Source organism: Tupaia chinensis, unplaced genomic scaffold, assembly GCF_000334495.1.
Source record: "Tupaia chinensis unplaced genomic scaffold, TupChi_1.0 Scaffold000466_1, whole genome shotgun sequence".
In the NCBI taxonomy this organism is placed as follows: domain Eukaryota; kingdom Metazoa; phylum Chordata; class Mammalia; order Scandentia; family Tupaiidae; genus Tupaia; species Tupaia belangeri.
Genome location: NW_006159975.1, coordinates 1,285,646 through 1,304,949, shown reverse-complemented (window position 1 = coordinate 1,304,949; position 19,304 = coordinate 1,285,646). Strand labels below are relative to the sequence as shown.

At 37.0% G+C, this 19,304-nt stretch overlaps 1 protein-coding gene and 1 pseudogene across 1 annotated transcript in view; both read right to left on the bottom strand.

Moving 5' to 3' along the window:
* Window positions 1–19,188, bottom strand: part of PCLO (piccolo presynaptic cytomatrix protein) — a 445,966-nt gene extending 426,778 nt beyond the window's left edge. The window contains exons 1-2 of the mRNA XM_006155762.3: window positions 18,828–19,188; window positions 10,262–11,753 (exon numbers count right to left, since the gene is read on the bottom strand). Of these exons, the coding sequence (XP_006155824.1) occupies window positions 10,262–11,753; window positions 18,828–19,090 (1,755 nt within the window). The 5' untranslated portion in view covers window positions 19,091–19,188. The remainder of the gene's footprint in view (window positions 1–10,261; window positions 11,754–18,827) is intronic.
* On the bottom strand, window positions 14,314–14,516 carry LOC114009115 (uncharacterized; annotated as a pseudogene).
* Window positions 19,189–19,304: the final 116 nt, after the last annotated feature.

The window sequence follows — 19,304 nt, the reverse complement described above, 5'->3', positions numbered from 1 at the left end:
CCTCCATAGAATATAATGCTCACCAAATGCTACAGTAACATTTGTAAATCCTCACAAATAGGGTCAAATGATAAAAGCATAGTTTAATGTTTGTCAATAGAGCCCAAAACAAGAAAACCGACACTTTCACTAAAGTGCATTTTACAAACAATTACAGTAAATGGTCATAAAACTATCCATGCTCTATTACAGTTATAGAAAGAGAAGAATCTCAAATCAGTTAACTGAACTTACATACATCCTATATTAACACTTCTAAACTGTCTCACTTATGTCGAATTCAAACTTATTTTAAATAATTATTCCTTTAATTTTATTTATTCATTCTTTTTTTTTTTAATTTGACCAGAGAGAGACAGAGAGAGAGAGAGAGAGAGAAAGTGAGAAAACAAGCCACAAGCCGCCAGATCTGGGACTTGAACCGTGATCAACCATGTGTGCGTGTCCAGTGCCTGAATCACCACACCACCTGCTGGTCCCAGCATTCAAACTTTTATACCTCAATAGATTAACACAATCCACAAACTACTGTGTAAATTTGCAGCCTGCAATCCAGCGGTTCTAATTAGTGTTTGTACAATTATCTGAACAGCTTAGTGTATTGCCTCAATATTTCATTTAAAAATGAAAAATTATAAAATAAACAACATTGGTTAAAAGAATCAAAGGTCTCATAAACTTAATAAAAAGAGACAAATATAAACTCACTGTATATCCTAAAAGCAGTATTAAATTTAATCAGATAATGGTCAGAATTAAAATAATTACCTGGGTATTGATTTAGAATGGAAGGACATATTTTTAATATATATGAAATGCTTAAAATATATTAAATTTTGTATGAAAAGACAGTTTTGTAAGGAATTTTTAGTCTCTTTTAGCTGTCAGTGAAAGCCCCTTGTAACTTGTAAATTATTCAGATTTTATATTAGTTGTATCTATGCACATTTTCAAAAATAGTCAAGGAAATTCTGACCTTAAAATTATGCTTAAGCAGCTTTACTTTTAAAATTCCTTCTTTGGAAAAATCCTATTCACATTTTTGTTAGCATTTATTTACTTCTTACCATTTTTCAAATCCTTCTTCTGTCAGTATGGTAAAAAAACATACAGATCTACATGTTAAAATTTTGCCCAAGAAAGACTATCACAAATCTCTGAATCATATGTTCACATAGTAAAGCCTGATGTTTGACTTCTTTCATTACTTTCTAGAAATATAAATGTATATCTAAGAGTTGGTTTAAGTTTTCAATGGAAAATTCTTACTTCACTGAACATATGATAGAAATGTCATATTTCTTTGAATTGCTTTGCAATTGATAAAAAGATTGATTAGAGAGATAAAAAAGGAACCGAGAAAGTGGTTTCATATTCTGGCAAGACTAGATTTCATCTATTATCTACTTTATTATATTCTACTTTACAAACAAGATTCTATCATACATTGCTAAGTTATTGATTCTCTTTCTAGACTTTGAATTCTATTCCTGACAGTGAGCAGTTGAGGTTATCACCTTCATTATCTCTATTCTCAAATTCTAGCAAAGTGCTGGCTCAGAATAGGAACTTACAGCTTTCTTACAGAACAAAAAAGAATACATCAATATAAGACTCTTGTTAGGCAGCGGTGAGTATGAAAATATAAAACCAGTACGCTTGAATCTCATTGTTTTTACACTGAGTGTTCTAAAAACAAACTCTTCCTAAGATGATTAATTTCATTTTTAACATAAGAATATGTAAAACTTATATACACACATGCACTTTATGAAGCCTAGAAATTTAGAAAATGGTTTAGAAAATCAATTAATCCAGTTAAGATCTACGTGGTCTAGTAAAAAGAAACTTAATTTGGGGTCAGCAGATTTGGCTTCTTGAATGGGATCCATTGCTAAGTAATTCTGTGACCATGTAAAAGTCACTTAAATTCATAACCACAGTTTTCTCATCTACAAATGAAGCTAACAACAAAGGCACTACAATAGTGATAATAATGGATGTGTATCTATAATTTCAATTTCAGAGCGTTTCCACTTATATTGGCAAATGAGAATTCCAATTTATGGATACTTTCGCATTACAAATAAGAAAACTAAACACTCAGAAAAATAAAGAGCCCTGACCAAATCACATGAATAAGGATGTAAGCTAAGATTCATACCTGGTCTCCAAGTCTAAAAATCCATTTAAAAAATATATATCTTATTTATTTCTTCTGACTGACAGGCAGAGAGAGAAACAAGTACTCCCAACAGAATCCTCAGATTGTGAGCCACCCTCCATCTCATCCAGCGCAAATCACAGGCACATGCACATGCAGATTCCTGGCACGCTCAGGGAGGTCCTGGGATACAGACCTGCTATACTTCCCATGTGGGTCCAGTTGCATTGCCACTGTGCTACTGCCTGGCCCTAAAATTCCATCTTCTTTCCACTTTTCCAAAGACCCGTATTATGCATAATTTATAAGTAAATTATTTCAAATTTTAAAATGCTTTAGACTATGAATTCAGATTGACTTAGTCTCTTCACTAATCTTTAAAACGAAGATACATCTCATTAAAAGAGCATTTAATAACAAAGTGCACAAAAATTGCCCAGTGCACAATTTGAAATGCAGTGTTCAAACTATGCTGTCTATTCTCTGTGGCAAAGACCAAACTCTTCTTTAGAAGGAAAAGGCAGGGAACCAGCAGATGGAATAGTGATTATGTCACTGGACTCCCATGTCATTGATCGCGGTTCAAGTCCCAGACAGGGCAGCTTAAAATTCGCACTTACCGTGCACGCGCACGCGTGTGTGTGTGTGTATGTGTGCCCAAAATCCTGAGAGGAAAATAGAGGAGAAGGGATTGCAGTGTGGCCATCTCGCTGGGGTTGATTTCTTGCGTTCTTTCTCTCTGTCTCTCTCTGGTGAGTGTACTTGCTCTATAGCAAAAATCGCTCTCTTAAAAAAATAAAAAAGAAGAAGAAAAAAAAGGTAAGAAACATTGTAGAGAAGTTGACACTTTCTTAAGGCAGCAAGAATATACACAGGTAAGGGAGAGAGCTAGGACTAGAACTCAGATTGTTTGATGCCTTACTGATGTATTTGATACTGTTACTGCTCTAAGGAAAATGATTATGTACTTCCAATCAATTATTTACATCTTGGTCTTCGATGTAATGCTTTTCAAATATTTGTAAATAAGAGCTCAGTGTTCATCTAAACTCATTAAGATGTGGAATAGGGGAAAGCATTCAATTTATTTTTTTTTCCTCAAGGGCTCTGAACAATGAGCGAGTTATCCCAACACTATATTAAGTTTACTGATCCAATAAATGATTTTGTTAACTGTGGGTATCTATTTTTTCACAGCAGAACATCTGTTCTTACTAAGCTATATAGATCACTGTACCAGTTGTAATAATAAAATACATAACAATAAGGATTACTAGATATAAAAGCCAGCTAGGCAGAAAGACGCCTCCAATCATTTAAAAATTAAAATTTAAAAAAAGATTTGAATAATTAATCTCATGGGTAATGCATGAGGGGTGAGTGTGTCTGAATGTGTGTATTTTATCCAGGCAACTCTCAAAAATCATAAGGAAAATGTTACAATCTGGACATCACCAAAGATGAGAGATAAACAAATATGGGGTTTATAAACATGTAAGCAATAAGGACTTTTAAATAACTGAGTCTTTCTACTCCTTCAACTTCATTAAAAAATTACTTTAAATAAAGGTAAATTAATTTTGTTATAATCAGGATAGTCTTGTTTCAATGGTAAGAATGATCCCATAGTCATTGCCAGGGAATTGAAAAAAACAATATTCATTGTCTTTCAAAAATCTTATGCTTAATATCAAAATCCTTTGTTTCTCTTTGTCAGCTTCATAAAATCATGATGCAATTTGAAGCACAGGTGCTGTGACAAGGAAAGGATGAATAAAGAAACTGACCAAACTCGGGCATCATAGGCTCAAGGTATTTCAAAAACTCTTTGTTATTTTGAACCAAACTGACATTTCACCTGGTGGAATGCCAAAGCTGCACACATACAAAGAAAGAATCACAAGCCTTTACCCATCCCTTCACGTGCAGCTATTGTTTAACCAATCATTTGATGCATTCGCAATTACATGCCATCAGTGTTAACTTTAGTTACGAAACAAATTTACCGGGTCAAAGAAAGTAGTGCAAAAGATGTGACAAAAGTAAAAGCTTCCCTTTCTGTCTACCACAGAGGCTTACTCTTTAGAACCAATCTATCTAAGCATTTGCTTTTAGTTTTTCATGTGATTGCCATTATAATATCAAATTTAAAATGTATGATTTTGTTTTGATCTATACATTTAAATTTTCATGTATTATTGCTTTGCTACAAAAGCTGAATTTTTTCAAAAGGCAAATTTTGTATTGTTACCTATTTTTTGGAACTGGATAGCTCCCTGTGCAGGCAATTACATAAAATGCCCTTCCTGCCCCTTCCATTTCCCACAGGCAAGACTGAAGGGGAATCTCAGAAATATATACATTCCTGGGAATATCCACACCCTTTTCTTTCTCACATCATTTCCCTCCAGTCTCAGTTAGAATAATGCTCACCAATTAAACGCTGGTACCATTTTATGTTCTGAACTCCCAAATCATTCTCAATGATGTACTCTAATTCCTAAATCGGGAAGGAATTAGGTCATTCAACTTATCACCCCCATCTCTGGATATGTAATACAACTCTTCTCTACTTTGTTTTTTTCAATAACACTTATTGCCTTCTGTCACACTGTTTTGTTTCGTTTTTGTTTTTGTTTTTCATTTGCCAGAGCATGCATATACTCACTGGAGAGAGACAGAGAAAAAGGGAAAGTGAGAAACCACCCTAACAGGGTATGGTCATGCCTCAATCCCTTCTCCTCTATTTCGTCTGCCTTTTGGAATTTTGGGCAAATACATACACATGCCCAGAATGTTTCTCAAGCCACAAGGTCCAGAACTTGAACTGTACAGTTGGCCATGTGGGATCCAGTGCCTTAACCACCATGTACCTGGTTGGCCTACATATATTAATTTGTCACCCCTACTAAAACACACACACCACGAGGGAAAGTTTTTTTGTCTATTTTGTTCATTTTTATATTCTCAGTATCTATACCAGTGCCTAGTAACTACTAGGTGGTGAACAGTTTATTTTTCTTTTACTTTTAAATCTAGGAAATTTCTGGATCTTCATTTTCTAGGCAATCAACTGGGTCCATTCTTACCTTCAGCCACTAAAATGTGAGTGTGGCAATTATTGATAGAATGTCCTTTAATGTTTCTCAGGAATAGTCACAATTTCTAAGTTATGTTCCCAATGAGGCTTTTTTGTTGTTGGGTTTTTTTCTAGTTTTTCTTTATTAGTTCCCCTTATGCCTTAATTTGGTATGATTTGTAAAATAGCTAATTACGTTCTTGAATCTACTCATATATAATGAAAATCTCCATTTTCTATGTATTTAGTATATGTAATTGATAGCAGTTTGTTTTTTTATTTGTTTGTTTTTTTCTGTTTGGTTTGGTGTGATTTGGTTTGTATTTATTTATTTATTTTCTGTCTTCTAGGAATTCAACATACCAACCTATGTGGTTGAGCTTCCTTTATATTGCCTAGAACTACTATGCTTTCCATCTTTTAAAAAGTGAGAACTTTAGAGAGAGGAGATGAACATTTGTGGGCCTCCTCCTTTTTAAGAGGAACTGTGCAGCAGTCTTTGCTTAGAATTTGAGGCTACAAAAGATCTTTGTGCTAAAAACAGCAAGCAATGGAAAAGAATATCCTCTTTTCTAAAAGTTCTTTGAGTTTCTGCACCATTAAAGAACATCTTTTGACTTTCTTTCTTTATAGATTCCAGTCTCCTGACACTGGCTTAATGTAATGCTACCCTTTTTCTACCAGCTCTTCTTACTAGAAAGAGAAGAAGCAGGAAGAATAGACACCTAAAAGATGTGGCCAGTTAAGTCATTTAATCCAACTAAAGAATTTCAGTCTTCCTGTTTATTGCTTTCATTTATAATAAGTGAAGGTTTATATGTAAGTCTATATCTGCAAGTCTAGTGATATATATATGCATATATATATATATAAACACACACATATATGTATATATACACACACATATACATATACATGTACTTTTTTTAAAGTCTGTTTCTTCTACAAGAGAGAGAAACAGAGACAGATACCCCAACAAGACCTTATGCCACAATCTGCCCCTAGTCTCAGCTGGCCAGGATGACGAGCACATAGGCACATGCCCAGTGTGCTCAGGGAAGTCAGAGGACATGAACTCAGGATTTATCCACATGGGTCTAGTTGTATTACTACTATACCACCATGTGACTCCTAAGGAGTTTGTTTTGTTTTGTTTTAAGCTCCTGAAAGGTGGCCATATTTTTGTTAAATAAAATACCTGGTTAGAGCTGGGGTGGGGTAGGGGGGTGGGAATAAATAAACGCTGATTAATGTATGAGCCAATGTAGCTGGGGGGGAGGGGGACAATGAACAAAAAACCCTGATCTAAATTCATCTTCATTACTAACAGTTGATTCATTACCAATATTCTAAAAAGTGACAAGTCATTTTTATATGCTACATATTTTCATAAGACTTAAGAGAATGATCAAAGGGACAAGGCTTTAAATCTCTGTATCTAATCTATGTTGCCTGAGGCTACGCACCGAAAGAGAGAGAGCAAATCAACAGAAACAACAATAAAAATGCTTTTCTCAGTAATTAGAAAGCAAATGTTCAATTTCTGTGTTAGAAAGTAAGCCTAAAGGAAGGACCTGTACTGTAGAGATTAATTCCAGGAGCAGACAGGCAAGATGAGATACAGCTGGAAAGTCCTCTTAGAGTCCAAAGTCTAGGCTTGCAGCCAGTAGATCCTTAAGGTTTATTTGGAACAGCAGACATCTCGACAGCCTCCAGAATGAGCAGTGAATTTAAAGGCCATCCTATCTACATAGAAGCTTGGGTAGTCTAGGATGCTTGTCTTTGGGTGGGGGAAGGTGATAAATTTATAATTAAGGAGGTAAATATGTCCTTAATGTGTCTCACTCAGTGTAGTAACCTCTCTGGTCTGTCCTTCCTAGGCCTAGTAGTCATGTAGGTCAAGATAGTCACAAGAAAATATAGCCATAATTCTGATGTGGTGATAACAAAAAATTTCAGAGAAATTCTCCTAAGTCTTTTCAAAGAGTGATAGAAGACACTAGTATTTTACCCATCAACTACCAAAGAAATACTATAGCGTTACTTCCATATAAACATCAAACTGCAAAATAATAAATTCATGTAAATAGAAGTACCTGAATATTTGAAGCAAATGAATTATCGAGGACAACTTGACCCAGAATGTTACACCTTCTTTGGAAAACATGGAGATTAAATTTTTTTTCATTGACATACATTATAGTTTAGAAGTGGTGGTTGTCTCCAAAATTATGTTTCTGACTTATAAATTGTCACCAAAACATGATAAATCCAAAAATATTATAAAATTATCCATCAAGTTAAGTCATTATTACTTTACATGCCTATCAAGATAATACAATATGGGCAGAAAACATCTTCATCAACATGTTAAGAGCTATGCATGTATTAACAAACTACTTCTAATAGTTTAATTTTCTTCATATTCAGAAGGCATTCCTATTAATTACAATATTATCGATAAAGAATGGCTATTAAAAATAATAAAGTACTTTATATGACTTTTGGTTAAAGAGTAGAAGATACTTTAGGAAGTCACCAGAGGGTGAGATAGTGTAAATCTTCCTCATTTTTCATTTTTCATTGTCATAAGGGCCCACATTAACATAATATTTACCAATAATCATAATTTTGCTGTTATCATAACATACATTTTATTTATAATAAAAACTCTGGCCCTAGGGCCAGAAGGTGGAGGAGTGGTTAAGGCACTAGATTCCCACATGGCCATTCCCACTCGAACCACAGTTTGAGTCCCAGACCTGGCAGCTTGAAAATCAGCTGGGTGTATGTGCGTGCATGCCCAAAATCCCAAGAAGAGAATGGAGGAGAAGGGACTGTGGTGTGGCCATCCACCCTGAGGGGTGATTTATCACTCTGTCTCTGTTTCTCCAGTGAACAAATGCACCTGATAGCGAAATCTCTCAAAAAAAAAAAAGAATACACAAACCTCACCTCTCAGGGATATTTAATTTACATAATCCTTCACTGCCTGTTGTCAATTACTTCCTGGGCTTCTCAGACATAATTCATGGTCAGCCCACTAACAGCTGTCATCTGGATGGACTACATGTGCCTTCTCATCAAGTAAGGGCTATCAGATCTCTTTAAAAAATGAACCTCTTCTTATAGTCTCTTAAGCTCTAAACTTATTTATTTTCATTTTACTTATATTATTATTCCATTTTCATGGTATAATTTCTTATCTTTAGAGAATTTCTTAGTTTCTTTGCTGTCTTATGGTCTTTATGTTTAGCCCTTCCCCTTAATATTTCTCCAAATTTCTACCTATTAAAATTCTACCATTTTCATGGCTTTTAAGTGCTGAGCTGATACTGACTTGCTGAGAATTATTTTCTATCTTCAATCTGAGTAAACAACCTTGTACACATCTGTGTCATTTTGGGCTCCTTTAAGATATGGTAGGCTAATGGGACCAACAGTTAGCGTAATGGCTATGTTGCTTGACTCCCATGTAGTCGGCCGCAGTTCAAGTCCCAGACCTGGTGCCTAAACTCATGCCGGGCGTGTGTGTGCACGTATGCCAAACATACTGAGAGGAGAATGGAGAAGTGACTGTGGCCTGCCCATCCTCCCTGGGGGAGGGATTTCTCGCTTTCTGTCTTTTTTTTTTTTTTGGATGCAGAAAAATGATTTAATGAAATACAGCATCTCTTCATGATGAAAACTTAGCAAAATAGGTATAGAATATACATTTCTCAACATAATAATATTCCTATATGGCAAACCCAAAGCTAACATCATATAGAATGGGAAAAACTGGACACTTTCTAAAAACTGGAACAGGACAAAGCTGTCCATTTTCTCCATTGCTTTTCTTTCTTTTTTTCTTTTTTTTTTTGAGAGTTTTCTTGCTATAGGGTGCGCTCGCCAGACAGAGAGAGACATAGAGACAGAAAGCGAGAAATCACCCCCCAGGGGGGATGGCCACGCCGCAATCCCTTCTCCTCTTGGGATCTTGGGCACGCACACACACGCACCCAGTGTGAGTTTTAAGCCACCAGGTACTGCAGTTGACTACATGGGAGTCCAGCAACATAGCCATTACACGAACTGCTGGTCCCTCTTTTTTTTTTTTTAAAGGGAGATTTTTGCTCTAGGGCATGTGTGCTGACCAGAGAGACAGAAAGCGAGAAATCCATCCCCTCCCTGCCATCCCACCCCTGGGTTGTATGGCCATGCTGTATAGTTCCTTCTCCTCCATTCTCCTCTCAGGATTTTGGGCATCCATGTGCACACACCCAGAGTGAGTTTCAAGCACATCTGGTACTTGAACCATAATGACTACGTGACAGTCTAGCAACCTAACCATCACACCACCTGCTGGTCCCGAGTAGGGTTTTTATACAGTGTAAAATATTCAAATAAAGGATATGCTCTTATTTATCGCTTTCTGTCTTTCTGTTTCTCTCTGTCTTTCTGGCAAACGCATATGCCCTATAGCAAAAACCTCTCCAAAAAATAAAGAAAAAAGAAAAAGAAAAATAATCGACAGGCTAGGCAGTCTTCATATTTAAGCCTTGGAAATTGAAGCTATGATGTTCCCAGAAGAAATCCACCAATGCTTAAGATGCTCTAATGATGCCTTCATTTTGTAAATTGATCTATGCTGTTAATGACTTTCAAAGAATGAGGGAATCTTGCTTTCACTGGGTATTTCAGAATAGCTGGCAGAGAAAGGGATGTGCAAACTGAAAAATACATTAAATTTTATATTCAAATTGTATTTAGAATTTAAAAACATGGTCTGCTTTTTCCTAATATAAATATAATCCTAGTTAAGAGTTTTGAGATTTTAGTGATAAGAACATTAGTTTAAAAGATAAAGCAATATCAAATATGGTAAATCATAAGTAACGGAGGCCTTATACATAGTGAAATGAGCAGTGCTCAGTATCGGGAATGAAAGAAAGACAATACCATCCTGTGAGTAGTAAACTAAGCAGCATTTGTGAAAGATCATGATATAGCTGAACTCGCTGAATAAATGCACTCACCTCAGTTAAATGAGGATTGGGATTAAAACCACAGAGGCTACAGACGGTGGTTTGACACTCAGTGCATGTATTAAAATTGGCCTTTTCTGGAACATGCAACAGAAGTTCAGTGGTATTGCAAAGAGGACAGATGGTTTTAGGGAGGCCTTGTACTGGAGTCTGTGCTGCAGATGGAGAAGATGTTGCTGGCTGCAGAGGTTTCCCGGTTCCTATTTGGCTGACTGGTTTTGCAGCCTGCTGAGCTGAGGGCTTTGCTGGGCTAGGCTGCTGAAGAGGGGGCTTTGCTGGGCTAGATTGTTGAGAAGACATCTTTGTTGGGCCAGACTGCTGAGCAGGAGGTTTTCCTGGTCCTGGCTGTTGAGCTGGAGTCTTTCCTGGTCCAGGCTGCTGAGCCAGAGACTTTGTGGGCCCAGCTTGCTGAGCTGGAGCCTTTGTAGTCCCAGGTGTCTTTGATGTAGATAGTGGTTCAGGTTGAGCTGGAGGTTTTGGTGATCCCAGCTGCTGTGCTGCAGACTTTCCAGGCCCGGGCTGCTGAGCTGAAGTCTTCCCAAGCCCAGGAGGCTGAGCTACAGACTTTGGCCCAGGCTGCTGAGATGAAGGCTTATCTGACCCAGCCTGCTGAGCTGAAGGCTTTGCAGTCCCAAGAGGCTGAGCAGGAGGCTTCGTTGTCCCTGGTAGTTGGGCTGGGGCCTTCACTGTCCCTGGCTGTTGAGTTAGGGGCTTTGCTAGCCCTGGTTGCTGAGCTGGGGCCTTTGAAGGCCCAGTCTGTGGTTTTTCTGGTCCAGGCTGCTGAGCTGGAGTTTTTCCAGGACTTGCCTGCTGAATAGATGATTTGGATGGGCTTTGTGGTGAGGGTTTAACTGGTTCTCCTCTGACTATGTCAGACTGCTTAGTCTGAGGCCTGGATGGATCTCGTTGAAGTGGCAACTTTGTTTGGTCTGTCTGAGGAGTCTGGGCAGGCCCCTGAATTGGCTTTCCTGTACCTGAAGGTTGTGATTTAATTTTTTCTGGTTGCTGAGAAGATATTGATTTGGGTGAACCACCCCGCTCAAGTGGCTCCCTAACAGGTCCTTCATGCTTATGAACTGGCTTGGGGGACTGTGGTTGTGATGGTGGTTTTGTGATTCCTTCAGGTTTTCCCTGTTCCTTCTGAGCTACTTTTTGTTTCTTGATAGTTTCATCCTGGGATGCCTCAGAGTCTGATATCAAATCAAAAGGGTTGAATTTATTTACAACAGAAGAGACAGCACTTAAAGGATTAACATCAGACAGGAATCCAGGCATCATACTAGTCTTGTGCTCTTCCTTAAATTCAGTTCTGGACTTTGATTCTTTTAAGCTAATAGTAGAAGGACTCCTTCCAGGCAATTTCTGCTCTGACCTCAAAGTGTCTGTAGTTCTACTTTTACTGAGACCAGGCTGAGCTGGACGCCCAGGGTCTGGTGGTTTCCCTGGTTGCTTTGGAGGATGGCTGCTATCCAACTCTTGTTTCCTGGAAGTTTGAAAGAGAAGTAAGTGAAAATGATGGAAATTATTTGAAAACAAAGATAATATTAAAAATGTATGCTTTCTGCTATCTTCAAAACTATAAACGTATAACCTTAGAACCCATTTTTAAAGCATTCTGTGAATGATAAAACTTTCACTGCCTCTGTTGCTTTCTTTAAATAGGTACAAATTCTCAACAAGGAGAAGAAAAACAATGCCAAAATCCGTTACAAGTGGTATAAAATTAAAATATATATTTAGGAAATACTTACAATGAAATAATTTACATTTATACTTTATGGAATCTGCTATACTTAAAACCTAACTGAATATAGGTTTAAATTATAACTTCAATAAATCAATGCAATGTCACATCACAATACATATGTGTCCACAAGGTGGTTTTTTTTTTTTTTTATCTAAAGCTATGATCAGAGAGTTATTGTCCAAAATACTAGCAGCATTAAGTAGTATGAATATTCATTTTAAACGTAGGAATTTGCTACAACTATTTCCCTTGATCATGAAAACTTAGATTAGTTCTATAAGTCACACAAAGTCCTTTAGAGGGGTTTCTGGTAATGAAATTTACATGTTCCCTTTACAAAACATTGAGAAAATTAATCATCTTTTCAATTTTACCCTATCTAGAAAGGTAATATCCATCAAATATTATCCTTATAAAATTTTATGGAATGAAAATTTGTGTTTTAATTACTTTGGTGTTCTTGAGAAACAACTTCATCTTTCTTATGGAAGACTAGTGTTACTTTTTTTGCTGACAATTAATTCTTTTGTTTGTTTGTTTTTCGTACACGTGCCTGGCGTGAGTTTAAGCCACCGGGTCCGGGACTCGAACTGTGGTTGACTACATGGGAGTTCAGCGACGTTGCCATTATGCCAACTGCTGATCCCACTAATAGTTAATTCTTAATTTGAAATTTCTATGCAAATTAATGATAGAAGCTTAAAGCATTTTGAAATCCCTCTTGGTATTCAAATAGTAAAAAGTTGGTTGTGATCCCACACTTGAACAACACTGCTACTATCCTTCAATAAAGAAAACACATAATGATCTCTTAACTCAATATTACTATATTATTTTATTATTGTCATTCATATATGATTAGTAACTATTTATAATTGGCATTGATATTAAAGTATTAATTTTATAAATTTTTATATACAAGGCGTATTTATAAAAAATACTTTGGAAACATCAATTTTAAAGGACTATGGTTACATAGTTAAAATAGAAGTTTCTTGTCTGTTTTTAGCAAAAAGTCATACTGAGTACATCAACTTTTGAAATAAGTCATTCTTTACTGATAAAGTTGCAACTAAAAAAATTAATCTTTAGAATTATGTAGAAAATCAGATTATTGTAAGCATTTTGTTTGGGACATGTAACCTGTTAATTTTAGAAAAGGGATGTTTCTCTAAAACAAGGCCAAAGGAACAGTCATTCAATAGCACCTAAAATGTGGGATGAACACAATAATGTTCTACAGGTTCTAATTCAATTGTCAAAATTTACCTGGTAATGCAGCAGACTTTAAAAATGTTACCTCCATATAATTTTATACTTAATATGAATTTAAGTTTTTCAGAACTTCATTAATGATAGAAATTTGAGTACAGATAAGATTTAAGGCATGGTAGAAAGAGCAGAGAAGTATTACTAAGTAGCAAAGACTAGAAAGAAAGGAAATAATCTGTAAGTGGCATTGTATGCATAAAGTGATTTTCTGATAAAAGAAGGATAGAGAAAATTGTAAGTTCTCAAACTTTCTTCCAGGAAAAGGGTTACAAAAAATGTATGTCATGTTGGGAACCAGCAGTTAGCGTAATGGCTATGTCGCTGGATTCCCACGTAGTCGACCGCGGTTCGTGTCCAGACCCGGTGGCTTAAAACACGCTGGGCACGTGTGCGTGCATGCCCAAGATCCCGAGAGGAGAATGGAGGAGAAGGGATTGCAGCATGACCATTACCCATGGGGGGTGATTTCTCGCTTTCTGTCTCTATGTCTCTCTCTGTCTGTCTGGCGAGCGCACGCGCCCTACAGATAAAATCTCTCCGCCCCCCCCCCCAAAAAAAAAATGTATGTCATGTTTACAAAACCTTAGCTCAAATAGGGAACTAAGATTATTACCCTAGTTTGCTCAAAGAATTTCAAGATACCTTTAAATTTATTTTTGCTTTTATAAATTTTTAGTTTATTTAATTTTAGTTTATTATTGTCATTATTATTTAGTTTGACCAGGGAAAGGGAAAGTGAGAAAGGAAGCCACCATGTCCAGGACTCAAACCATGGTCAGCCATATGGGAGCCCACCACCTTGATCACACCCCATCTGACAGCCCCCTGCCAAGATATCTTTTAAAATGTACTACTGCATATTTCCATTCGGGGAAAATTATTTTAAATGTTTCTTTCGAGACATTTTTATTTGTTCCCTTCCATATGAAGTCATACCAAACAACAAGAAAAATGTATTATATTCAAAGAAGTACATTCTTTTCTTTTTTTTTTTTTTGAGAGGTTTTTGCTATAGGGCACATGCTCTCGACAGACAGACAGAGACATAGAGACAGAAAGCGAGAAATCACCCCGCAGGGGGGATGGTCATGCCACAATCCCTTCTCCTCCATTCTCCTCTCGGGATCTTAGGGATGCACTCACATGCTCCCCGTGTGAGTTTTCAATTAGCAATAATCGCGCCTCGGATAAACCTCATTGGCTACCATACTGCCACTGCGCAAAGCTCCCGGCATGAGTTTTAGGCCACTAGATCCGGGATGCGAGCTGCGGGCGACTACGTGGGAGTCCAGCAACATAGCCATTACGCTAACTGCTGGTTCGCAAAGAAATACATTCTTCATATCTTAACATTATTCTGGAAATGTTCCAACCCCTTGAAGGGTACATGCTTAGGGACTACATTATGACATTTTATCTTACACATAATTATATAAGCATTTAATTAAATTGACTCTCTTTCTAGTCCTAAAAATCTATATTTAAACAGGAGGCAAAAAATATATTGAAAAATTTACTAAATTTTTTATTCTTGAAAATACTATTAAATGTATTTTGTTTTGTGACATTATTTCATATAATCCAAAATATGTGAAAACAAGAAAAAATAAATTTCATGATTACTAAGATTTCTGTTAACATTAAACACTAAAATTGAAAGCAAGTTGCTTGCACCAGAAATTATAACTGCATGTACGTCCTACCATTGCAAGTTGTACTATATATATATGTGTATACATATGTGTGTATCCGCAATCCCTTCTCCTCCACTCTCCTCTCAGGATCCTGGGCACACAGGCACACACACCTGGTGTAAGTTTAAGCCACCTAGTACAAGATTCAAACCTCAGTCAACTACATGGGAGTCCAGTGACATAGCCATTACGCCAACTACTGGTCCCGTAAGTTGTACTATATTAAAGAACCCTCATGTCAGAAAATATGTATACAGCCTTAAAGACTGTACAACAGTTTAAAGTTAGTTTTAATTTCTATAATTACGTAAATAAAAATAAAGTAGAGAGATCCAGGAGCAGAAGGCAGAAAGAAAATCATTCAGAGAAGTATCAGCTCAATGCCAAATCAAAATGTAAAGAATGAATGGTGCCTTAGCTAACTGTTGTCTTTTAGTGAATTTTTGTTTGGTTTAACAGTTGCTCTGTTAAAAAGAAAAGTGATTAAAATGCAATCTGTGCCTTGTAGGGTAGACTGTGAACTCCCAGAGATGATGTATTTCACTCATCTCTGCAAGCCTGGCAACTAGTTGAGGATGAGCATTAATGTTTGATGAGCTGATGAATAAATGGATGATTAACAATGCGCAAACCAATGAATGAACATATCAGGTTTGTTTTACTCCAGCTTAACGTTGCTTGAATTCTTTCATTCCAAATTCTTCTGCAGGCCTTCGGAGATATAAATGGATATATTCCATATACACTTTAGAACCTTGGCCTCCTGCTCTAAGTAGAAAAATACTTGTGGGGTGTACACCCAGACTTTCTGGCTTAAAAACTCAAAGGTGTATTAAAAGAAAGAATATGGATTCAGTCAGAATACTTTTAAAACATTCTATTCATCAGAAAATTTTTTCAGCAAAAAATCCTTCTATGACATATCTCAATTGCAAAATGAATAGATAAAAGAAGTAATAAAACTGCACGACTGTGCGTCTACAGTGAATCAAAAATCCAGAAACATTTCATTTGTAACCTGCCTTTTACTTCTAGCTTATGACTGTTTAATACTACCTCTATTTTCGCTTCACTATGATCATCACCAAATTAGATTTTTTAAAAATATTAGCAGAAAAAATCAGCTAAAACTAAATAAATACATATGCAAACGTAGGAATATAAAAATAGTTTGAATGATAATTTTTTTAAAAAAAATTGAACACAATAAGCAATGACCCTTGACCGTGCTGAGTCACATAAAATTTTGCAATATTAGAAATATTAACAATCCTAGGAATATCAATTCATGTTTATGCAGTAATGGACACTGGGACTTAGAGAAGCTAACAGACTAGTTCAAGGTCATAAAATAAGTTAGTCACAAAAATCTGGTATCCTGACTACTAGTTGAAAGGAAGAGGGTACAGAGTAATTTCCACTCCATTTCTCCACATGTAAAGAACATAAATAAATCAAAATAACTCCTAACAATGTATAATTTAATATTCTGCTTGCCATTAGCCATCACCGACAGTGTCATCGCTGTTGCTACTCATATTACCACACTTTGTAAGATTTCTTTAAGTTAAAAGTCAAACAAAAATGTCCCTGTCCATTTTTAATTATTCCTCACAATGACTTCTTAAGACAGCCTTATCCATACGCCAGGAACCTGAAGCACCCATTGGTTGAGGGGTGTATGTAATTTGCTGTGTCTTAGTGAAAATTGGTAGGATAACAAGGAGCTAGGTCTTTGGGCTCTTAATCCTTATTTCTCAAAACAAACAAACACAGATCCTACCCTGTTTAATTCTCAATATGTACAAGCTTAAAACTTCAGATAAGTTAGATTTATTTTCTTACGCATAATTAAATTAACATGACTATAACAATCTAATGAAAAACCAAGTGTTTCTTTGGTTATCATACATGGAGATAATAACTTTCAAAAAGTCATATACCCTTCATAGAAACCTTTCTGTAACATACAAGCATGTTGCAAAATTTAGAAACCTCCTGTTTATCCTTGCATATTTGAATTAAAGCTTCAGCAATGACTATTCTGGACACGGAATTCCTATTAATGAATTCTGCCATAATAAAATGATCAATAGAGAGAATAGAGAGTTGTTAATGTATGTATCTGATACACATACTGCATAAAGCAGGTTTTATGGGATAAAATATTTTTTGGCCACTTTTTCAACAGAAGAAAAGTTAGGAATCTAAAAATCAGAGAGCACACTCTTCGTTGTATTCGTAACCAGCATGCAAAACCTGTTGCTTTTGCCTCTTAGTAAATCTTACAGAAGAAAAAAAAACTAATTAAATTATTATACTTGTTATCCTATGGAAATTTAGTGACTGAAACTTAAATTTTTTCCAAGTTTCATCAAGAAAAGAAAAATATTACTTATCATAAACTGTATAATTTAAGGTAATGGACAAACAAGGCATTAATAGCAAAGAAATGTCCCAATATTTCTCCAGATTAAAAGCACAGAAAATTGTATTTAATATAAAGGGGCCAGTTTTCACTAGTAGTGGTGGCTTCCTTTCATGACAAATAGAGTTTTTACCTCATAAAATTTAGGTATTTAAAACAAATGCTTTAGAGATTTTATATTAAAATATTTTCACTAGCTAAAAACATTTTACATTTCTCCTATATTTTTACACTTCTATATTACATTTATTATCAATATCATAATTATTTGACAAATTACCTGCATAGAGATATCTGTGATCATGTCTAGATAAATTTTTTTATTTCATAAAGTAAAGGATAAACACCTACAACTACGTACCCAGGTCTTTTGTATTTCCACTATTTCAATGAAAACTGAAAACTAGGTTTCCCTATAGTTATCATAAAACAGGAATGGTTTCAGGACCATGGACAGAAAAATAAATGTTCTCTACTGGAGAGTGAAAGTTAAAGGGTTTGTTTACAATCATAAAGGCAGGGCAGGCATAATGATTATACCCTCTTAGTACTCTAATTAGAAAACAACTAATTTATTGGGGTGAAGGAAATGGGGAGTTAGAGAAGGAAATGAATACGTTAAAATTACAGATTAGCCTGTGTAAATTGTCATTGATTTTTGTTTTTGAAAGTATGTATTAAAAATTAATTTAATACAAATTCACATGTTCTTCCATAAACTGAAGGCCACTTTTAAAAAGGAGCAGTGGTTTAAAAAGCAGCATATGCTAATTCAGAAATACATGTATAACACCTGCTCTGCTGTGACCAAACCATCTGCTTAATGCCACAACATATTTTAGGGTCTCTTCCTGAGTATAAAAGGTATATTCCACCTATGACAGCTACCTAAACAGTTTCTGCTCTCCTCTGGGGTAGGGGTGGGAAGGAAGGACAAGTCATCTCCAGGGGATAAAAGGTATTGTTACTGAAATATTCAGGCATCATTCACAGAGGAAAAAAAGAACCCGGAATGCCCGAGGAGAAGGTTCACACAGAGACAGGTAAACACCCAGTCTATCCATTTCCCAACACGTCCGTGTTGTATTAATGGAAGACTTCCAGATTAGTAAAACACTGGAGGGCGTCTCTCCACGCCATCCTAGAGGGAAAGGGTTCTGAAAGGCCAAAAATCACAACCTAAAATCACAGTCCCAAAATTGCAACCCTCAACTATCCCATCAGAAACTCTACAATGCATCATTTTTATTTCAACCATCAAAAGGTTTATAATCTCTTTATCGCCACCTCATTAGGGAGAATAAAATGAACCGAGGCGACATATATGTACTGCCGTGCTGGCACATACGGGCTGGCACATATGTGCACGAGAAGCTGTACATATATGCCTGGACATATACAGCATGCTGTGCGTGCCTGTGCATGGAAGGCGACTCCGCAGCGGCCGGGGGAACGCTTCCCTTGGGTAGCCCCTGCGCCCTTGACATGACAGCGGCGATCTGTCTCCTCTCCTCTTCGCTCAGCTGGCTCAGATCCGCCTCCATGCCGGCCGGGATCACGGTGTGCAAGGGGCTCCCCGCCCCGCCAGCCTCTCCTCCGGCGGCCGCCGCCGCCGCCGCCGCCGCCCCCGCCAGCCCTTCGGGGAGCCCTTCCCCTTCCAAGCTCGCCTCGTTGCCCATGGCTCAGGGAGACTCGGGGCCGTCGCGCTCCCTCCTTGCACTGCGTCCCAGTCCAGGAGCCCGCGGCCGGCGGCGCCCCGGAGCCGTGGGCACAGCGGGGGGGGGCCGGCTGGGCTCAGACCGCTCCTGGGCACGTCAGTCGGGGCTCAGTCCCGTTCGCAGGTGACGCCCGCGGCCGGTGCCTCCTCCATGTTGGCCAGCGCCAGGCCACCTT